General features: G+C 35.3%; 2 protein-coding genes and 1 pseudogene across 5 annotated transcripts in view; all 3 read right to left on the bottom strand.

Moving 5' to 3' along the window:
* The window catches only part of LOC147533740 (E3 ubiquitin-protein ligase UPL5-like), a 51,831-nt gene extending 48,965 nt beyond the window's left edge, over positions 1-2,866 (bottom strand). The window contains exons 1-3 of one of the 3 annotated variants that reach the window (XM_086650559.1): positions 2,658-2,772; positions 1,081-2,540; positions 238-950 (exon numbers count right to left, since the gene is read on the bottom strand). In XM_086650559.1, the coding sequence (XP_086506685.1) occupies positions 436-950; positions 1,081-2,539 (1,974 nt within the window). In that variant the 5' untranslated portion in view covers position 2,540; positions 2,658-2,772 and the 3' untranslated portion in view covers positions 238-435. Of the gene's footprint in view, positions 1-237; positions 951-1,080 lie in introns of all 3 variants that reach the window. The other 2 variants (XM_086650557.1, XM_086650558.1) reach the window with 2 other exon arrangements.
* Positions 2,867-10,616: 7,750 nt separating this feature from the next.
* LOC147533738 (SKP1-like protein 1A pseudogene) lies at positions 10,617-17,613 on the bottom strand (annotated as a pseudogene). The gene is made up of 2 exons (XR_015228128.1): positions 15,878-17,613; positions 10,617-11,116 (listed from the first exon to the last, which is right to left on the bottom strand). The product of XR_015228128.1 is annotated as an SKP1-like protein 1A pseudogene (transcript).
* Positions 11,102-15,198, bottom strand: LOC147533739 (uncharacterized). Its single transcript, XM_086650556.1, is given in 5 exon segments — positions 11,102-11,139; positions 12,980-13,073; positions 13,075-13,095; positions 13,097-13,373; positions 15,079-15,198. Coding segments are annotated over 3 exon segments (345 nt in total). The 5' UTR covers positions 13,327-13,373; positions 15,079-15,198; the 3' UTR covers positions 11,102-11,139.
* Positions 17,614-21,678: the final 4,065 nt, after the last annotated feature.

Here is a 21,678-nt window from a genome sequence, read left to right as displayed (position 1 = left end):
CTTCTAAACTATTATCGATTTATCGTGGTCTCACTATAGTTTTGCCAGAGATTTGTGTACCATATTATTTTGCAGGGGAAGCTTTTGCGATGATTTCCTCGCGCATTTGATGTGTTGTTGCTGCACTGAGTACTCGTTTTTATCTAGTTCTACCATTCAATCTTTGTGTCATATATAGGTTACTCGTTTAAATTTAATGCAATAAGGTCAATTTGTATTCAATCTCTTTTCAAAGACTGCTGTGGTCGACGAGGCAGCACCAATGAATGACCAATTGAACTTTGCTTCTTTATCTGTTACTGATATGACTCATCTGAGCCTGACTGGTAGAGTTATGACCGGGATGTTGTTTACATGTTAATCGCAGATGAATCGAGACACACAGAAAAGAAATTCTACCATCATTGGCAACTTCATTGGAGTTCATGTCTTCTATCAGATCCTTCTTTCTAACAATATCTGATCAAGATCTAGCAACTCCACACTCTGGAAAAAGATCTTCCGACGCCTTCGAGTAAGAACATCATCAAGTCCTTGGATAAATAACTTTACCTTGTCCTCAATAGATATTTTGAAGCAATGTTGGATAACAAGCTCTATATACTCTTTTCTGTTCATGCTATTCACAACCATTGTGTTCCCTCCCGGACATAATTCCACGGTTTTCCTCTCGGACCCAGACTCATCTACTTCTTCAGTTTCCCAGACAAATGTCAATCCCAAATTATCCGAATCTATGAATTCAGTATCCATCTGTAGAATATCTTTGCAGCTTTTGTACACACATGGATCTGCATCTCGTATATCTTCCAAAGTAATTTTTGTTCCAGCTACTTGCAAGAAAAACAAGCGATCAAATCCAATGCCTATTTGCACGCTATGCATCAATGCTAAAGCAATCACCCGACCACAAAACCCATAGTATTGAAGTTGTTGAGAATCCACTTTGGCTGTAAACAAGAAAAAAATATGAAGGTATTAATTATGAGAAAGATCACAATATAAACACCGAAAAAGTAATGTAACAGGAGGCTTCTACTTTGGTTTGAATAACTAATGATGGAGGACAAACAATCATACCTGGATTAGGATAAAGCCTCTGATGGTCGCGTGGAGATGATAGGAAAAGTGAATTACACGGATCGAATAGATGTTGGCATACCAAACGGAGCCACTCCTTGAAAACACCCGGACCTGCTTCAAAAGCTACTTCGTTTTTGAACTGAGGGATGATTCCATTCCGTAACAGAATGGGGTTTGCAAGCCCAACTTGCTGAAAAGAATCCACCAATAACTGCGACTTGTCAACTAGCACCTTCATCTTCTGTAGTTCACAATCATTCTTCATCTCAGCAGGGAACATCATCTCGATCAAATGTCTTTTAGATTCATCGTATACTAAATCCTTATGCCTAAGAATCCATTGATGATCATCTCCTCTCTTTGATTTCATAATAAGTTTATTAATTGAAACTTTGTGAGAGTTCATACACGAAGAGAAGTTTTGTTTTGCAGGACGGCAAATCTTAGAGATCATGTCTAATTCCTTGAGAATTGGGAGAAAATAAGACCAGCCATGATTATATTCACATTCCATACATCGTGTGTATTCGGCTCCATCATCCATATCAGTCAGACAAAGATCTATGTTGTTCAGCAAGTCATTAAAATCATCATAAAATAATTTAAACGGCTTTAATGACTTGTACACCACATCCATAGCTGGCAGAGATAGTGTGTGAAGTGATAGATTACACGATCTCATACAATCGTCAATTTTTGCACATGTATGGAGTGCAAATACAGAAAACTCACGAATGTCACTCCCAAAACGTGCTTTCAAGACATCCGGAGCTTTGCAGAAGCATGATTCCCTGATAAACTCCATATATAGAAGCAACTGTTGTGTGAGTTCCCTTGTACACGGGACTAAGTCACGAAGTAAAGTCAATGGTGGTGCACCATAAAAGAATTTTGCCATGCTTGAAGTACCAAGTGATTCCAGTATGTGTCCATAACTTTGACGACATGAGTAATATAGTACATACCGAGATGCTTCTCTTGTTGTTAAGTCCTTACGGAGAAGATAGCAAAACTTCCATACTACATTACAGAATAGGTGTTGCATGTATATAGGGAACGATCCGATATTAGGATAGATAAATAGACGAATTGCTTCCTCTGCTATATCTTTGTTGTTTCTAACGGGAGATTTGTATAAAGAGACAATATGATCAGGTATTCCATAGTAGTCGAATATTTGTAGATGCTCTCTTTTTTTACGATTAGTAGGCATCATCTTTAAATAAAGCTTAAGAGCACCAAATAAATATTTTCCTCTTTCATGATCATCTTTGTCGTCAGTAGGGTTGTTCATGAGGCATGAAATAGAGGATACCAAAAATCTCAAGACTTTGACTGCTCGTTTATGGTACCTCTTATTTAAGAGGTACTTCAAAAACGAATCATCGAATTCTACCGGGGGTATAAATTCTATATGTGATTGGTTTTTGAAAATAATCTCTTCTACTATGTCCATCCTAGATATTAAGAAAAAAGATGAGATTTTTATTCAAACTTGTGTATAAATAAATAAATAGTATATGAAGCAGCACAATTGTTGATGAGTGCAAATATATAGTTGGTATATTCTTAACTGCTGAGATTAACCAAGATATATGAATGGAACTGGAGGTGCAACTTCTCTAACACACACACTCGCCCTCTCTCACTTTACTAGAAGTCTAAGAATGGAGATTCTCTCTATACCTCTCTAGGCGTGAGTCCTTCCCTCTTTATATAAAGACCAAGTTAAGGCTGAAGTTGTGTTCCTCTAGGTTTCTTTCTGTTTAATACTAAAAATTAAGGGAAATGATAGAGTGCCCAGCAATTTTGCCCATTAAATTGCCCAACTTTCCTTATTTCGAAATAAAAGCGGTCCCCACCGTAGTCAAACTTTGAAAAACCCTTGTCTTTTAGTGATTCCACATCAGCTGGGCAATTTAATGGGCTAAAAACTGGGCACTCTAGCATCTCCCAAAAATTAAAGTGGAAAATTTTCTATTCTACCAATTAGAAACCCTCTTTAAACAAAAAAAAAAAAAAAATTAGAAACCCACTTCAACAAAAAAAATTAGAAACCGCATCCAAGTTGGAAGACTCCATCCTACATTGAGTGCCACGCTGGTTTCTAACACTTTTTTTTTAGAACTTAACATCACCCTAAATTTTGGGTTAAGGACTCATTTTTTATCCACACCCCATCTGAGACCAATCCTAGTCCAAAATATAATTCATTATCTCTACATCTAATCCTAAGTAATACACAATCTCCAGGTAACACAACTTCTTTTTCGGTCCCATTGTTAATCTTCGTGTTCCAATTTTTTTATTTAGGTTACTATTCTCTCTCTCTCTCTCTCTCATTGGACTCAATCATCTAATCCTATATGAATAAACATTTGAACACCACTAAAAGTCTCTGGCACTCACAGGCGAAACTGTAGTATCAAGATATATGCAGTAGAATATTTGTATTAAAATTTCACTCAATTTTTTTTATAGGGGTTCATATCGTATTTTTATTTGAACTTAAAACATCTAAAATACTAAATCATTTCCTCCACAAAGACTGCTGTGGTCGAGAAGGAAACACCAATGATCAATAGAACTTTGCTTCTTTATCTCATACTGATCGAACTCATCTCAATCTGACTGTTTTAGTTGTGTCAGGGATGTTGTCTACACGTTAATGGCAGATGAATCGAGAAACTGAAAAGGAGTACTCCTACTATCATTGGAAACTTCATTGGAGTTGACGTCTTCTATCTAGTCCTTTCAAACAATTGATATTTCTAACAATATATGATCAAGATCTTCGAGCTCTACACTCTGGAAAAAGATCTTCCGGCGCCTTCGAGTAAGAACATCATCAAGTCCTTGAATAAATAACTTTACCTTGTCTTCAATAGATTTCGTAAAGCAATGTTGAATAACTAGTTCTATGTACTCTTTTCTGTCCCATTGTTAATCTTCGTGTTCCAATTTTTTAATTTAGGTTACTATTCTCTCTCTCATTGGACTCAATCCCAAATTTGGACAAAACCTTTGGAGGGAGATCAAAATCATCTCTGTCTTGAAAACTCATCTACCCAGCATCAATTTTTTTTTTTTTTTTTTGCATAGACGGTGTATCAAGTTTGATTGAATTATTGTATAAGGATTGTTTTATTAGGGGTTTTAGAGTGTTCTACTGTATGTTTTGACCTTCACCCCTATTATTATATCAATATTAGGATTACACCCCTATTTTTAAAAAAAAAATTATTTACACCCCTACATGGACGAAAAACGTTTAACCTCAGTTAAGTTGTGCGTGCAAATTACACATGTTAAACAAGACGAAAATGCCCTTATTTATATCTCAAATCCCAATTTGGGTTGTTTTAATTCCCATCTACTGAGTTGCTTGTGTTTAAAGTCCTTGCTGCAGTTTAGCTTGCCTTCTCTTTCGATATTCTTGTTAAACTACTTTTGAAATCTTGAATTGGCTCTCAACACATCATATTTTATATCTTCAGTGATCATCTCTTCTGCGCATACTTATCTTCTTTTAAGACCGTCACTTGATTCTATCATTTGAGTTTTTTGTATTCATAAGCCATTTTCGACATTGTTTTATTTGTTAATGAATGTTTTCTTAAATATTCAAAAGGGAGAAAAGCTGAAGCTACAAGGAGTATTGAGACAAATCTAGCGAAAAATTGCAGTGATAATTTTGATTAATTCTTCCCTAATTGTACTCTTTTCTGCTTTATATTCACTATTATCGATTTTTATCTTACACAAACCTAACTGAAGCTTCATGGGGTATTGAGACAAACCTAACCAAAAATTGCGGAGATGACTTTGGTTGTTTCTCTTCCCTAATTATACTATTTTGTGCTTTTTACTCACTATCATCAATTTTATGGGAATTTGGGTCAAATGACCTTAGACCCAAATGACTTTGGTGGAATGACCTTTATTTCTCAAGTTCCTTGAAATGACCCTATTTTTGTCATTTTCTTTCAAGTTTGCCCCTTAATATAAAACCGAGTCTAGATTTTCTATACATTCAATTTCAACCCAAACCAAGAAAACCCACCTCTCTCTAGAACGAAATTTGACGGGTTCTTAGATTTTCAAAACCACCCTTCCCTCTTAGATTTGTATGGAATTAATCAATGCAATTGAGTCTCAATCTTGAAACATCTTGAATCTTCTCTCCCTTCTAAGGTTTCAATCTTAAAAATCTCTTCTTCTTCATGTGGCAGAGAGAGGAAATGAGATGGAGGAGAGAGAGTAATGAAAAGTTAAAGATAACTGAAAAGGGGGCCAGATGGGTATTTTTGCTAAAGTGGAAGGCCAGGCACGAAGCTGGTCACAAAGTTGGGGGTCATTTGGGAAATACCCTTTAGATTTTTTGTCAAAACTACTACGGATATGTTTGGTATGTGATACTAAAATCATAAAGTAAATAATATAAAAACCAAAATCAATCTTTACTAATCGTATTCCTGAATCCCGACCAAATCAAACAATAAAATGAGGTAGAATCTCTATTAGGAATCATATTGAAGAATGATTGTTTTTGGTAGTCGCAATTATTTCACGTACGCCAAACATAACCTTTATGTTTTTTTCACTAATAGTAAGTCCAAGGGGGTGAGCTCAATTACCCATTATTGAGGGGGGGGTAAACTCAATTACCAATTACTGACGAGGGGGTAAGCTCAAAAAACCCTAATCTGAAATAACTAACGTATAATTTACTTGTATAATATAATTTGAGTACTTGCATGTCTTATCTAATCAATTCAGACCTTAAACCAATTCTTCTTCTCAAATTTTTGTTTCAAGATTTTGATATATAAGCATGCAAAACAACTAAAATTACATATACATTCACTTCATACCAAATTTAAATCTACAAGAAAACAAATGACACTTTAGACCCCTACGTAAACGGATAACATTCAAACACAGTTGACATTACATGATGTGGCGAAATGCACCCTTGTAATTGTTAGAAACCTATGCCTATATTACTCTCCAATTATCATCAACAACATTAAGGTCCTCGTAAATTTTATTCAGATCCTACAACTTCTCCACAATTTGTAATACTTTCTTGGGAGACAAGTGCATTCAGATATTAAGAAAATATGGGAGAGGGTGCTGAAAAATGAAACAACAACTAAGGCATTGTTCAATGACTAAGGTTTCCCTCATGTCCTCCCAGTTAAACTTGATTTCCAGCCGGCCGACCTTGGGCCTCGGAGCGAGGATTTTGCTTTTATGTTTAGATAAAAATTCAAGAAGTAACAAATAGTTTACGTCAGCTTTTATTTCGACCATCACCTACCTCCCTCTCCTTCACTATAACTAAACACCCACCATCACGCTAAGGAAACATACATCACCATTCACTACCACAATCATAAACATTAGCATTACACATCTACCTCTAGAACCACCACCACCATCGTCATACCGCAATCATCATTATCAACATCGGACTACTACACCACCAAAATGAAACAAAGAAAGAAGCCTGAAATTTTTTATCTTCGCACTTCAATCTCCTTTATAATCGTTATTTCTTAATTCTTTTATTTTCTAATTTCTGGTTTTTCTTTGTTTAAAAGAAAAAGGAAACCAACCAAGCTATTAACTTCCCCAAACTCACCGAGTTGCTCACTTGCTCGTGCAATCACTGAATCGAGAATTCGACTAAGGACCGACAAGTACTAGCTCGAAATCTGAGCAATGTTCGAATCACTCAATCAGATCTTCCTAGCATAAATACATAGTTATGAACACAAGTTCATGCTTAAACCCATATTAGGTGTAAGAAAAAGTTAGAGAATTCTGATATATGAAAAATATCGCGAAACGAATGGGCCACATTCTTAAACACTCGCTTAGGGCCTCTAAAATCTTGCGACCGGTCCTGATTTCTAGTGGGGTCCTTCCGTAATTAATGGAAAACATGCGAGGTTATTACAAACTCATACTGTAATTACACTTTATTTGCTAATTTAAGATCTGAATCTTTTACTCGAAATAGTGTGCTAAAGCATTTGAGAAGTAGTTTTTTTTATGAGAGCATTTGAGAACTAGTTGGTGTCAAATTTGTTGTCTTACCTATTTTCAAAAGCAAGAGAAGCAAACTATGAAAAAGTGGGGGAAAAAGCAAAACAGCCCCTATATCACACATAAAGACCAACATGAACTAAAAGATGGCAGCAGTTCTTATAGTTATCAGTGCATAAATGTACCTTTTGCACAGCATTGCAAACAAAGAAATATCAACAACCCTGATAGAAATATCATGATGGAGAACCAACAAAAAAAAGACCAAGCGAATATAGAAGACAAAACAGTAACATACAGTAGTTAAATGAGTAGTCCTTTTCCTTTTTTTTTTTTTTTTTTGTTGAAAGAGAGTAGTCCTTTTCCTACTAGGCAGAATATTACAATCAAATTCAGAAATTTCACACAGTAGAACCAACGGTTTGGTAAAGAAACAGAATTTTTTTCTTAAGCAACAAATCATATATAAAAAGAGGGAAAACTCTTGGGGGCATGAAAACTTGAACAAGAAAGAAAATGGTAAAGAGAATTAGCTCGTTTTTCCTTTGTCTTAGGAGATTGAAGAAGACAGACTGTGAAAGACAGTTATAAAAGTTCCGGCTGTGGGGAAACATAAAAGTTATAAATGAAGACAAAAATCACAAAAGTCATGGGGAGACAATACTGAAAATTTGCGGCCATTTGATCTGACAAAACATTAAATGATCTACTCCTCCATTGACAAACAATACTGAAGTTCCATAATCAGAATATTCACCAAGAATAGTTTCTAAACCAAATCAACATCATAATAATCCCTACAAGTAAATTTCAAAATGCAAATATAATCTCTAACTTAACTCAAACCATCCTTGATCGTTGTAGTTTCTCCTTTTCTAAGATTCCTAAAAACTGAGACAACTCCAATCTTCTGTTTTCTCCTTCAAAATCAGGGTTCTTAAAAGTGGATCTTACTTTTGTTTTTTTCTTCCTTTTCATTCTTTTCTTTCAGAAGTTGTTTCTTCATCTTCTTTTCTCTACACTTCTGCCATTCTTTTGTTACTGTATCTACCAGAAAATAATAATAATAATAATAATAAGAAAAAGTAATAATAATAATAATAATAATAATAATAATAATAATAATAATAATAATAATAATAATAATAAGATGAAGATGATAAAAAGAAGATGAAGAATTTGATGATCAAGAAGATGAGATGAAGAAGATGATGATGAAGAAGATGAAGAAGAAGATGATGAAAAAGATGAGATGATGAAGAAGATGAAATGCAGAAGATGATGATGAAGAAGATGAAATGCAGAAGATGATGAAGAAGAAGATGATGAAGAAGAAGATGATGAAGAAGATGATGATGAAGAAGATGAGATGAAGAAGAAGACGATGATGAAGAAGATGAGATGAAGAAGATGATGAGATGAAGCAGATGAAGATGAAGATGATAAAAAGATGATGAAGAAGATGAGATGCAGAAGATGATGAAGAAGAAGAAGAAGATGACGAAGAAGAAGATGATGAAGAAGAAGATGATGAAGAAGATGAGATGAAGAAGATGATGATGAAGAAGATGATGATGAAGAAGATGAGATGAAGAAGAAGAAGATGATGATGAAGAAGAAGAAGATGATGATGAAGAAGAAGAAGATGATGATGAAGAAGAAGAAGATGATGATGAAGAAGATGAGATGAAGACGAAGAAGAAGATGATGATGATGAAGAAGATGATGATGATGATGAAGAAGATGAGATGAAGAAGATGATGAAGAAGAAGATGATGATGAAGAAGATGAGATGAAGAAGATGATGAAGAAGAAGAAGATGATGAAGAAGATGAGATGAAGAAGATGATGAGAAGAAGAAGATGAGATGAAGAAGATGATGAGATGAAGAAGATGAAGAAGAAGAAGATGATGGTGAAGAAGAAGAACAATACACTTAAGGGTTACCTCAAAGGAGACTTCATCATACTCCATTAGCTTTGGAGTATGGAAAGTCACCAAGTCTTGGTTGACTGTAACTATCTGGTTTTCCAGATCCACATCTGATAAATTTCTTACTTCGTCCGGAATTTCAGCCATTGAATGAATTTGTGTTCTTCTCTCTTCTCTCTCTCTCTAGCTTTTCTTTCTTTCTTTCTCTCTATCTAAGACTGGGGTAGAAACCACCTGATCACTCAACTTGTATAAAAACACACTTTTAACACAAAACCCTCTACAATGATGATAGGGGGACTCCCTGGGCATACTCCCAGGTGTACTCCCCCTCACAATCACAAGGTCACATTGGTCTTTTCACAGTTTTGTCAGGCTGAAAAGACCAAAATGACCTTGGCTAGTGAGGGGGAGTACACTTGGGAGTATAGTTGTGGGAGTCCCCCATTCATTTTCCAACCCTCTAACTCTCTAAGAACCAATAGCTGTTTCGATATTGTGTTATAAGAGTGGATGAAAATAAATACCACTCTTAACTAGGGGTGGGAATCGGTCCGGACGGGCGGGAAACGGACACTAACTCAACCGGTCCGGGCGGAACGGACACGAATCCTAAGTGTCCACTCGGACATCCGGACAAAACGGGCGGACATTTCGGTTTTTTCTCCAACAAAGTGCCCGTCCGTGACCGTTTTGATAGTCGGGCAAACCGAGTATCGGTCGGGCGGACACCGGTCACTAATGAACAAATAAAGAAACGTTTATTCGAAATTTAAAATGTTTAGTCGCTAAATACAACTTTCTAAAACTCCCACTTTACAATATCAAAAAGTAAATGAATTCAACATCGCAAGATAAGCATTGAGATTTCTCATGGATTATGATCGGTTTCTATGCTTCTTCTCATGGATTACGACCGGTTTATTGTGGATTCTCGAATTATTGATGAGATACTGAGATTTTGGAGGAGATAGAGACTAGAGAAGTAGAACGACGAAGACAAAATTAAGAAAAGTGATTTCTAGGGTTATTTATTTTTACTCTTGAAATCTAATGGTTGTAGCTAACTTTATAAATCTAAAGGCTTAAAATCAATCATATAGGCGGGCGGGTATAACGGGTAGGATAAACGGACGGGTGTGGACGGATTCGGTCGGGCGGACGATATAAGCGGGCGGACTCGGTCGAACCACCGGGTAAAGACCTATGCCCGCGTCCGTCCGCTTAAGATCTTTCGGTCGGGCGGGTACGGACCGATTCGGGCATCGGACGGTCACGGACCCTTCGGACTCGGACGGTCGTGGGCGGGTTCCGGGTTTCCGGGCCAAAATCCCACCCCTACTCTTAACTAATCTAAACTAGTGAAAATTTTCGGTTTTCCCTTGCTTGTCACAGAATGTACATCAACTTAACAAGATCTCTACAGCTAGTTATTTACCCTGATAAACTTACCAGCCTTGCTGCACACTTAAGACAGTTTCCTACTAAGCATGAATCAGCTAAAAAATGGAAGCTGTTGAAACAAAAACAGATAAAACATCCATCCAAAACAAAATGACACCATCATACCATCTTATACGAACTATAAGGACAGAACACAAGTCTTGGTTCACATAGTCGGATTGGGATCATTGGTTTGGAGGATAGATAGGGTTAGAGAACAAACTCTTCCCCTATCCATCAACAGAGATGCCTCCAACCAACGAACCTTATATACAAATAACAAAATAAGTACTAATACTAGATATATTGTCTGCATATATAGCCGAGAGCTATAATGTCATTTGTTTTTATACCCCAAATCAAGAAACAGAAAGTACCAAACACAGATTGTTCCTGTCCCATCTTTTCTGACTTTCAATTACTCAAAAGCACATTGATTCTCCCTCCTGACCTCCTCTTCCTCCTCGGGGGTAAAGTCATTCTTGATGTTAAATGTCTTGCGGATCTCCTCCGGTGTCTTCCCCTTGATCATGTCAGCAACTGTTTGACATGTCAAGTCCAGCAAGCTCTTTTTTTTTTTTTGTTGAACAAGTCCAGCAAGCTCTTAATGTTAAGATAGTTTGCCGCCTGAAAACACCATGTTGCATCAATAGTGAGTTAAAAACAATAACCTTTCGACAGCAAATATAAAGTGAAAAGAGATCAAGACGTATGGCCTGACAAAAATGGCCACAACCAGCATTTGTTTACATTAATACCAAAACTAAAGCAGCTTATCCCACTGAAGAATCGGGTTTACGATAATTGCAAGTGAAACAATGAGGGGTTCAGGTGGTCTGAATCTCCTGCACACTTCAATAATTATTTTGAAGTGAACAATTCAAACGATAGTTATTAACCCCAGCAGATATGCTACTAATTAATGCCCAAGATATTGGATTCAAATGTAGAGTAATTCTTCATAGTGCAAGATCAGAACAAAATATATAAATGCCTGATTAGAACATGCAAACTCAAAGAAACTCACAGCCTAATGAAAACCAAAAACGGTTGGAGTAAACCAATTACAACGAAGTATGGGATCTTCAAGATAGAGAAAAGCCGCAGGAGAACATCATATGCACCCATAAACATGCTTCATATGTTACTGTTAAGCAGTCAAAATTATGTAACCAGGTCATAACTCATAACTGGATGACTACACACTCAAATATATGTCGTAGAATACAACCAACCTAATGAAACAATAAAAACTCATGTGACTGCAAGTAGAGGAGCACAAGTTTGGGTGTAATTGCTATGAACCAAATGCTATTTATACTGTCTCAAAGGACAAAGGACAAAGTACAATTTTCAAAATCTCCAGTAAGAGAAATCACTTGAATTCGCAATGTATAAAAATACTTGAATGTAGTAGTTCAAGAAATCTTACTAGGACTCGCAAAACGACAAACATCAATTACTTGTCCACAAGGAAAAAAGTAACTTCCCAATCAGAAAAGTTGAGCAAGTCAATGTTACTCATATATGATGAATCCAAGGTATTGGTAATTTGATAGTCATTTAGTGTAAAACATTAGAGACGAGACTCGGCCTAGACCCCGAGTTAGGGTTTGGCTGGTTGCTCGGCTATCTCGGTGACAAGTTCTAGCCCAGTCAGCCAACCAGATCTCTCATGTGAGAGGTCTTCCAATTTTGTTCACACATTTTGAGTCTTAGATCTTTTTGACCTAGACATTAAGTTCTATGTACAGTTGTCACGGTCATAAATAATTCATGATTCATGGCCCACTTCATCATACCCATCCAAACTATGTGACCTTGGTCAGACAACTTAGATTTGATAAACTACATACATACCTTGGGCTCTGACTCCCTTTCACACCGATAACATATAGAATTTTTCCCTTTTGAAATAAAGTAAAGACGAACAATGCTACCATGCCATTGCAATGTTATACTAAGTATGCTATCTTAAGTGCCGATAAACACCTTTAAGATAATATGTTTGATAATCATACATTTATGTAGGACTATATGTTCTTCAGGAGCAGATGAATCACGAACACATGTGATACCCGCTGATCAATTCGACATACAAATATTTCTTTTATCATTATCAACTTTCCATATCACAACTAAGGTACTTAAGAGATGCTTGCTACGCTCTGCTGTGAGTATTTGCATAGAACTATATCATCTATGAGACCATATGAATGCAAGTGATATCCCTGCTCGACTCAACATACAAATCTTCCTTTTATCATCATAGACTTTTCATAGACGATTCTTCAAAGCTATAAGCAGGTAAACCAAAGTAAACAAAGAGAGCGACCTTTCTCGATACAAAAGCGGAACTGATTTCTAGGAAAAGATGGCTTTATTTTCAGCATTAGTTCCTCGAGTTTATACTACTATTGTATATTAAGTAGGGAAAGATAGAAACAACCAAGTTAAGCATCCTTACTTATTTCTTTGCATCTTCCTCTTTCATCTTCTTCTCCCACCCACACTTCTTGTAGTCTTGCAGCATATGCGGCATTTTCTTCATCAATTCAGCAGATATTGTCACATTTATGCCCTCATCTCTTTCCTTGCTGGATCATAAGGCCAATCTTGACCTGCAAGGAGAACCTCTTTGCGGAGACGAGCCCGATAACGGGCACTGATGCCTAGATTATTCCATGCCCCTAACTCCCAGTAACCCCATTCCCCCTTAGAGAGCTCATTCTTGTACTTTGCCAACTTCTCTTTCCATGGGTACTGATATTCTCCAATTGCTTTCACTACAGTTTGTGCCGTTTTGCTTGCCATTTTCTGGTTTTTGAGGTATCTATGAAGTAGGATATTTCATGCAAGCCCTGTCAATGTCAAAGGTAGAGAGAATATTACAATTAGATCAGAATAAGTAGCCGATAACTCTTCAAAGCTTACGAGATCCAGCTTAAAGCTGTAGATTTATGGAATCTAAACTTATTTTCTTACACAAACTCATTATATACAACATATAAAACCTAATTTAGTTAACTAAGTAATACTGTAATATTATCCATATAAAGAACACACACTATAACAGATGAGAATTTAACCAAGGAATTAAAATCAACACCCATATCGATCATTAGCAAATGAAAGATTGAAGAGTGCAGATTTCACTTCGAAATCCATGAAAAAAGAGAACTTGGTTAGAGAGCTCAACAAAGTGAGAAAGAGGCAAGGAGATTTAGATGCTAAAGATCAGTGCTGCGAAAGATTGAATTAGTAAAATAACAGGCTCTAGAAAGCAGTGTTAGGAAAGCAGTTAGGCGAATAACCTGCCTGTTATCACCTTGAAGAATGAAGAGATCCAGAAGTGATCCTTCCAGAGTTTCCAGTAGATTCTTCGCAATTTTAAATTTACAAACGAAGTATAAAAGTAAACATTTTCTACAAGAATTAACAAACTATGCAATCCATTCAACAAAATCTCAGTGGTGAGGGTGTTGGATATTGTGACTTGATCCATTGTTTGCCCACACAGAACATTTTCTACAAGAATTAACAAACTGATGAGAAATGGAAGTTTTACGTGTAAAACTCTTAATTTCGCACTAACTTAGTCTCACTTCGCTCAAGAAGATCTTCCAGACCTAGGTTATAACACCTTGTCTTACAGACTTAGACCATGTTTGAAGAAACAGTTGAAGCATACGCCTCGAGGCGTACGTATTTTAGAACCTTATACTATTGAGAAGAAGAACTCTTTAGAATTTTTGGTTTTGCTTTTCACTGTTATTTTTAAGTTGTTTCGCAACACTTAAAGACTTTATACTACGGTAGTAAAGTAGAAAAACTTGTTATGCTATGTTTTTACATAATTGAAGTCATTTTCTTTTCCTAAATTTATTTACGTATTTTACGCCTCGAGGCACCGCCTCGCCTTGTGAGAGCAAACCGCATTGAGGCGTAAAATCGTATTTAAAAACTTGGTCTTACATATTGGCGGCCTTTTGGGTGGCTTTGACGCCTAGATTAGCTAAGTGGAGAAGCTTGGCGCGGTCTAGGACAAGCCCATGCCAAGGAAAAACCTTGTACCATGTCGAACTAACAAGTGAGCCTGAGTGGTGTCTAGATCAAGGACGACATAACTGGTATTCAGACAAATGTTACAGCACTAACCATGTAGGCCAATTGCTGCTTGACTAACTTCTTGTGTCTAGTCATTAAAGACTTAATACCCAAAAATTGTTAATATGGTCCTAATAAGTAATATCCCTCGTCAAATTGACTTCCAAAAAAATTGTCACATGAAATTTTTTTGACAACTGATTCGAGGTGAAGCAAAGCATACATTAAAACGAAAAATGTAAAGACATACACAAATTTCATTGAAATGACAACAATACACAAGAATAGACAAGATCAAATACAACGAACTAGATATTCAGGATTAGCGGAGGATATCAAATGAGAAGCTTTCATTCATTTAAGATTAGTCAATAAATTAAGCTAAAACCAGATAGAGTAGGTAAAACACACACAGATAGAACGAGAGAAAGATAGAGGGTTAGAGAGAGAGGGAGTTACTTCAAAAATAGTTCACAACCTCATTGGTACTAGGCATCCCCCTTGGAGGTCAAAATTTATCATTACCCTTTCCCATCTCCATTCTGATTAAATATCGATTGCTGAGTTGTTAGACTAAAAGGTTTTCCCTTCTAGGAGGTGAGGCGTTCAATCCCCATTTTCATCAAGCATAAGTACATGGGCCTCAAATTCCCCTTGCTCATCAATAACAAAAAAGGAACTCATATCAATAAAAATTAACATTACTCCAAGTCTCATACACTGTCTCTTTCCATGTTTCTCTTGATGAAACAAATCATGGGCCAAGATATTCTTGTAAAACATAGTAATCAACAAGAGTTGCAAGTAAATAAATACTCCACAAATTAAACTTTAATTATCAACAACCAACTAATTCTCTAAACACATCAGCAAACAAACAATCTGAATCTGCAATGTCCTGACTCCTGAATGAACCAGTTTCCAGTTCATCAAATGTAAGTTATGCCTAGATTGATGTGTATGAATACTAGAGTCAGTCAAATGCTGACAACCAGAGGAAGATACCACGCTCTCACAAGCAATTAAAAATTCAATTTTTGGCAATAAAATAATCTTGATTTCATACAAGATTAATCTGCTAAAAGAAGAAACAGAAATGCAATCAGTAACATGAAAAGACTTTTCCAATAGAAAACCCTAATACTCCCGTTCAAAATCACAAAATAAAAGATACTCAAACCATTATTCATGTTTAAACCAAAAGAAACCACATATAATAGAATACTAGCAATCAAAATTAAGCTTCTAATAGGCAAACCATCACAACATCTAAAACAAACAAAGAAAGAAGACAAGAAACCCTCACATTAATAAGATTGAACAGCGTCGTCTGATCGACCTCAACGAACTCTGAATCCCATGTCTTCAATTCATCGGCATCCCGGTCAGGGCTCTCAGCATGCTTCTTGCAGTATTCCATGACCTTCCTTAATGTCCTGCTTGTCAAGTTGCGCAAAGGGATGCTACTGTCGAACACAATTCATTTCTATCATATTCTTTATGGTCCCAGATTCAAGGGCGACAGCCACCTCGACAAGAAAAGCTTCACCATCAGAACTCACCAAAGTGATTTTCTTCGACATGGTTGAAAGAACAATGGGAAAGAAGACTAGAACCAAAAACCCTAACCCTAGTTTCTTTTCCCTTACACAAATGAAACTCCAATTAGAGGCCAATTTATAACCTTCTGATGTCACAAATGTAACTTGGTATTTCCGCTCAAGTAATCTAATTCACTTCCAAGTGTCTTAATAAAATGAACATTCTCAGACGAAGAAATGTCCTTAATATCTATGAGTCTGTTGATAGTTTTTTTGATGAATTATCTAAATACTTTACGTTTGCATTTAAGAAGTGGACTTAGTACTTCACTAACTTCTATGATTTAATAACCCTTGGTTTAAAACTTTGGTATTGATTACATATAAAATCATCCTGATGGCAGCAGTTAGTTTTCAAGTTTCATCATCATCAACAAAGTAACTAGCATTTGTGACACTCAGTACCTTGATGGGTAGTCAAGAGTCAACCCCAGCAAACAGTCTTTTGACCAGTCCAATCCTCCCAACAACAAAAATATGCTAGTTTTCGTCAAATGATTCAAACAAAAATTCGCCAAGAGATGAGTTGCTAACATGCTATAAACTGTGGTCTTCACGGTCGAATATATCCCTTTTAGGCTTATCTAACATGGGCATTGACAAGATATCAGTCTTAAACACTAGTATAAGGTGTTTAATACGATATTTGAGTATCAGAGTATACAAAAAAAATTATCCATATTACACAGATTGTTCGTCTTAAGCCATGGGGTAGAGAACTTATACAACAACGAGGTTTGTAAATGACGAAAAGGGCATGTGTGACAAAGAACAAGAGTTTACAACAAAATTACTCATACAGCATTATCAGCATACTATGTTCATCCAGCACCAAGAAGCAAGACAAACACGTTATATTTGATGTGGTAGTTTTTCATTTTCGATTTGCTTAAATGCATCACCATAACCTAAAAATCTTTTCCATGAATTGAAAGCAACAATCCACTAATACCCGGAATATGACAAGACAAACACAACATCCCTCATCCGATAAACTTCTATATCAGAACACTAACATTCAAATAATTCCACTTTAAAAAGTACATTTGAATAGAACCCTAATTAGAGAGGAAGGTGAAATATAAAACCCTGGCAACTTATAAACCAAGATTCATGAAGTAAAACAACAAGGAATTTGATATATTAATGACTCACTTAATAAAACAATTTTAGGTAAACTCATAGATCAGCAGAATAAATGGAAGAGATCAAAGTAAAATAGAAACAGAAATTCAAACACTAATTAGAGAGGAAAGATAGAAGTTCCCCCTTCTGGCCTCTGCCCTCTAGAAGAGCAGCAGCAGCGGATTCATGATGGCAAGGAGCTCATGTTAAGCCATGCGGTTTAGAGTAAGATAGTTCCTTGCCGAAGAACTAGTGAGAGTGTGAACTGTGAAGCAGTTCTATTTTGCCCTAGCCTTTCTCTCTAATGAGACAACAGATTATTCCTCTAACCTCTAATTGGGTTATGAACAAAATGGACATTTTTTCAACAACAAAAAAAGAATTAACTGTACATAACTACTATCTCACTACTTGATTGGATTTACTTCTATTAACTACTAGAATAAAAATGTTCAAGTTTCCAAGCTCTTGCCTTTTGGATGTTGTTGTTTTCTTGTAATGATTAGTTAAAGAGTATTTTGTGACTTTTTTTTTTTTTTTTTTTTTTGTTGAAACGAGTATTTTGTGACTTGACTTTGTCGAATTGAAGTAAAAATTTTGCCCTTTTAAGAGGTAAGTTGACATGAAAAATTTGAAAATTATTTATGAATGGATAGTTTTGTTCTATATTTTGTAAAATGTTTCATTTCGTACCTTTTCTTCTCATCTTCACGGTGTTTCTATGTATCTCAGGCAGTCAGGCTAATAGCATTAATATTTTAATCTAAAACGACGCATAATAGCAATCTGCCGGGTACCCAGACTCACTTGCAAACCTCCCTCAAGGTTAATCTACGTCTTATTGATGATAGATCTTATATTTTACAACATAAAATTCCTAACCAAATGTAGGAAGTAGTAATTCCTCAAGTTATGATGTTAGCTTGTATATCCTATCCTTGCTTGTATATCCTATCCTCGCTTGCTAGTGGTTTTGCCTGTATGCTAAATTAAACAAGCTTGACAAATCCGTCTTTACATGTTCCAGCCTCCTCCTAGCCTTCTAAGTAAGTTCATTTCCTACTTGCAATTGTGACATTTAACTTTACGTTGAAGCGTTATAGACTTATAGTTGCATCAAAGTCAAGCTATGGCATGCGCAAATAACCGTGTGAACTTTTAAAGTGCATCGGTCCATAAAGAATAAAATGTTTGATATCAGATCCTCTTAAAACTTAATAAGTTACAGAAATGTGAGTTTCAACTCTTTGTAACTTGAGTTGGGCACTATGATAATCCATTAAAAAGGAATCCTAAGAAGTCTGATTTTAATTCTTTTAAGGTCACTATTTCTCACACCATCTCATCTTCATTCCTCTACATTTTTATCTCAATGTAACTTTTCATTGAAAGATCTCACTGTGTTCAACTACATTAACATCCTTTCAAAAAAAAAACTACATTAAAAGATCTCACTGTGTTCAACTACATTAACATCCTTTCAAAAAAAAAAAGATAATGAAAGAACGCACCTTTATATTTTAAACTGAGTAGCAGTCGTCCTTTTCTTTCCCTTATACTAGTAATCAAGAAACACATTCTACTAGGAATCCCACAAACTATCTCTTCATGTGCTGTTTTTCATCTTCTTTGTGTATTCGAAGACAATATTTGTAACAATCTTAAAGCATTATTTCATGGAGACAGAGGCTAATATTAAAAGAACTTATATGTCAAGATTTGATGCAGTGGGTCATTTGATTATGATGATACTCCACTATTCATTCGTGGGAAATGTTAGAGTTTCCATCTGTGAAGGCAGAGACAAACACATTCATACCTTTAAGACGTGAAAGGGGAATGAAGTATTGCCATTAATTTCGACTAATAGGATCTTAAACCCATCTAGAGACAAAGAGGATAAAAGACAGCACATGAAGAGATAGTTTGTGGGATTCCTAGTAGAATGTGTTTCTTGATTACTAGTATAAGGGAAAGAAAAGGACGACTGCTACTCAGTTTAAAATATAAAGGTGCGTTCTTTCATTATCTTTTTATTCTAATTGTTTGACAATACTTGATAGAGAATGGATATGTCTATTTGTGGAGAGGTCATGGTGAAATGAAATAGATCATGACCATTGTGATTTGTGAAAGTATACAACCAGTTGATTAGGTGATTAGGTCAGAGTTATGAATCATTGAATTAACCTATGATTCTAATTAGAATTATATTTGTTTTCTCATATAAGATACATCAGGTGTGTGCATGTTTGCCGATATTTGTTTTCTATAGAATTCTTCATGGGAGTACTGGTAATAAGGAATACCAATAAGAAGTAAATCAAATCATAATGTGATTATTGTGTGCAAATAACAGTAGGTTTCCATTTTTTTAGGAGTGAAATAACTTTGTTGATTTATTGAGAAAATATTTTCTTTGCAAATTAGACACCAATTGAGGGAAAACCTTCCACTGTTTTACTTAATAGAAATAATGGAATACTGGGATTTGCCCACAACTAATGACAAAACTAATTTTGTTACTGAGTTTAAAGCATGAAAAAGTGAATCTAAGATTGGATATAAGATCATTTATTGGTCATATTGTATATTATACGTTTGATATATTTGTTTTGTATACGCGTTTTTGAATGATATATTTGTATATGTTATATGAGGCATATATCTATATGAGTTGATTTTTAACCAGTGATTGCTTGAGCAAAATGCATTATATAAGTAGTGTTGAAAATAGTGGGGGTTAATATATTTGTAAATCGATGAGGATTACATAAAAGTATGCTAACTTATAAATTCAAAATAGTGGGGGTAATTCATTTTCATGAGATGATATTTGAAAGAGATAATATATTCATATATTGAGTTGATGACTCTTATGAGATGTAGAAAATCATTATGAACAAAGTGGTAACAATCTTGACATTAGAGTGGCCAATCTAATATCAAGATGATTGTTGTTACATGTTCATAGAAGAACAACATTTTTTTTTTCGATTCTAAATGAGATTTAGAAAAAGTAAAGAAAATTATATACTCAAAATGTGTTGAACATAATTAGATTCTCAGATTTTAGAATCCAATAGTAATTTTGAAAATATGTATAAAAGATTTGAGAAAAGTTTATAATAGTGATCAAGTCACTTAAATATGTACATATGATAAAGGACATAACAAAATGTAGACAGCTATGTGAAATACTTAATTCAAGATGGAATTAATAGTGTTACATTTGCAAAATATAAATTGTTTATCAAATCTCTGACGAGAGATATGTTTAAACTTTTACATCTAGAGAGATGGGGTTGAAACTCTTTACATAAAAGTCACCATTGACGGCAACCCAACCTAACACTAGGAAATGACTAGTTTTAGGTTCAATGGGTAACAACAAGTCATTGATAAGTGACTAGTTTCAACACTTAAAATTTTACATTTAACCCTATCTAGGATAATAAGTGTTGGTTGCTACGGACGGAGGTTGAGTTTAAAACTCTTAATAAAGTTCAGTTAAAGACAAGTATCTCTAAAGTAGCAAAGGTACTGGAAGAACTTCAACTATGTGAACTTAGAGGTGGTGCCGCCTCTCATTAGATTTAGAGTTTATCTAAGGAGAGTTCATGAAACCAAGAAGCACATGGCCATATAAGTGCTAAGCGAGAAAAGTGTGGAGCAAAAGAACAAATGTATTGTGTGTGTGGTGTTACCGGTTTTATCACAAGGAATAACTGGTTCAAAGCTACAAGCTACCTGGGATTTCGATAAAACTTTGTGCACTTACACTAAGGTATGGTTCAAATCGAAAGATACCATACTTTATGCATTAATACTAATATATTTAGTTTGACAAAGGAATTTTATTAATAATTGTCCAAGTGGGGGATTGTTGGAATTTTGGACAAGTTATTAAGTAATATATTTTATAAAATCAGAAATTAATTTTTATAATATTTGAATTTGAAATTTATGTCTAATAGTTATATCTTTTGATAAATTATATGGAGAGATATCTCTTTTTGTGAAAAGATTTTCTACTTGAAAAATGTCTCTTTGTTTTCTATAAATAAAGTTTTCTCAAAACAAACTAGATGTATGATGAAACAATATGTAGAAACAATATCGGAAAACCTTTGCCATCCTCATTATGTTCTAATGCTCCTTAAGTGAAATCTCCACAAGTTACTTGGTGTAGTTTCACAAAGGCTTGTCATATCTTGGGAAGCAATTTGCCTTGTAACCTTCAAGTAATCTCGAGCGAGAGGGGGCAAATAATGCTTTAAGGAAAGTGTACTTAGTACACGTTTCAAGCCTCTAATCTCCATCCCTCTTCTTT

This window comes from Eschscholzia californica, unplaced genomic scaffold (assembly GCF_041429995.1).
Source record: "Eschscholzia californica isolate CP2 unplaced genomic scaffold, dmEscCali1.0.p SCAF_6, whole genome shotgun sequence".
NCBI lineage: Eukaryota > Viridiplantae > Streptophyta > Magnoliopsida > Ranunculales > Papaveraceae > Eschscholzia > Eschscholzia californica.
This window is presented reverse-complemented; position numbering and strand designations above follow the sequence as displayed.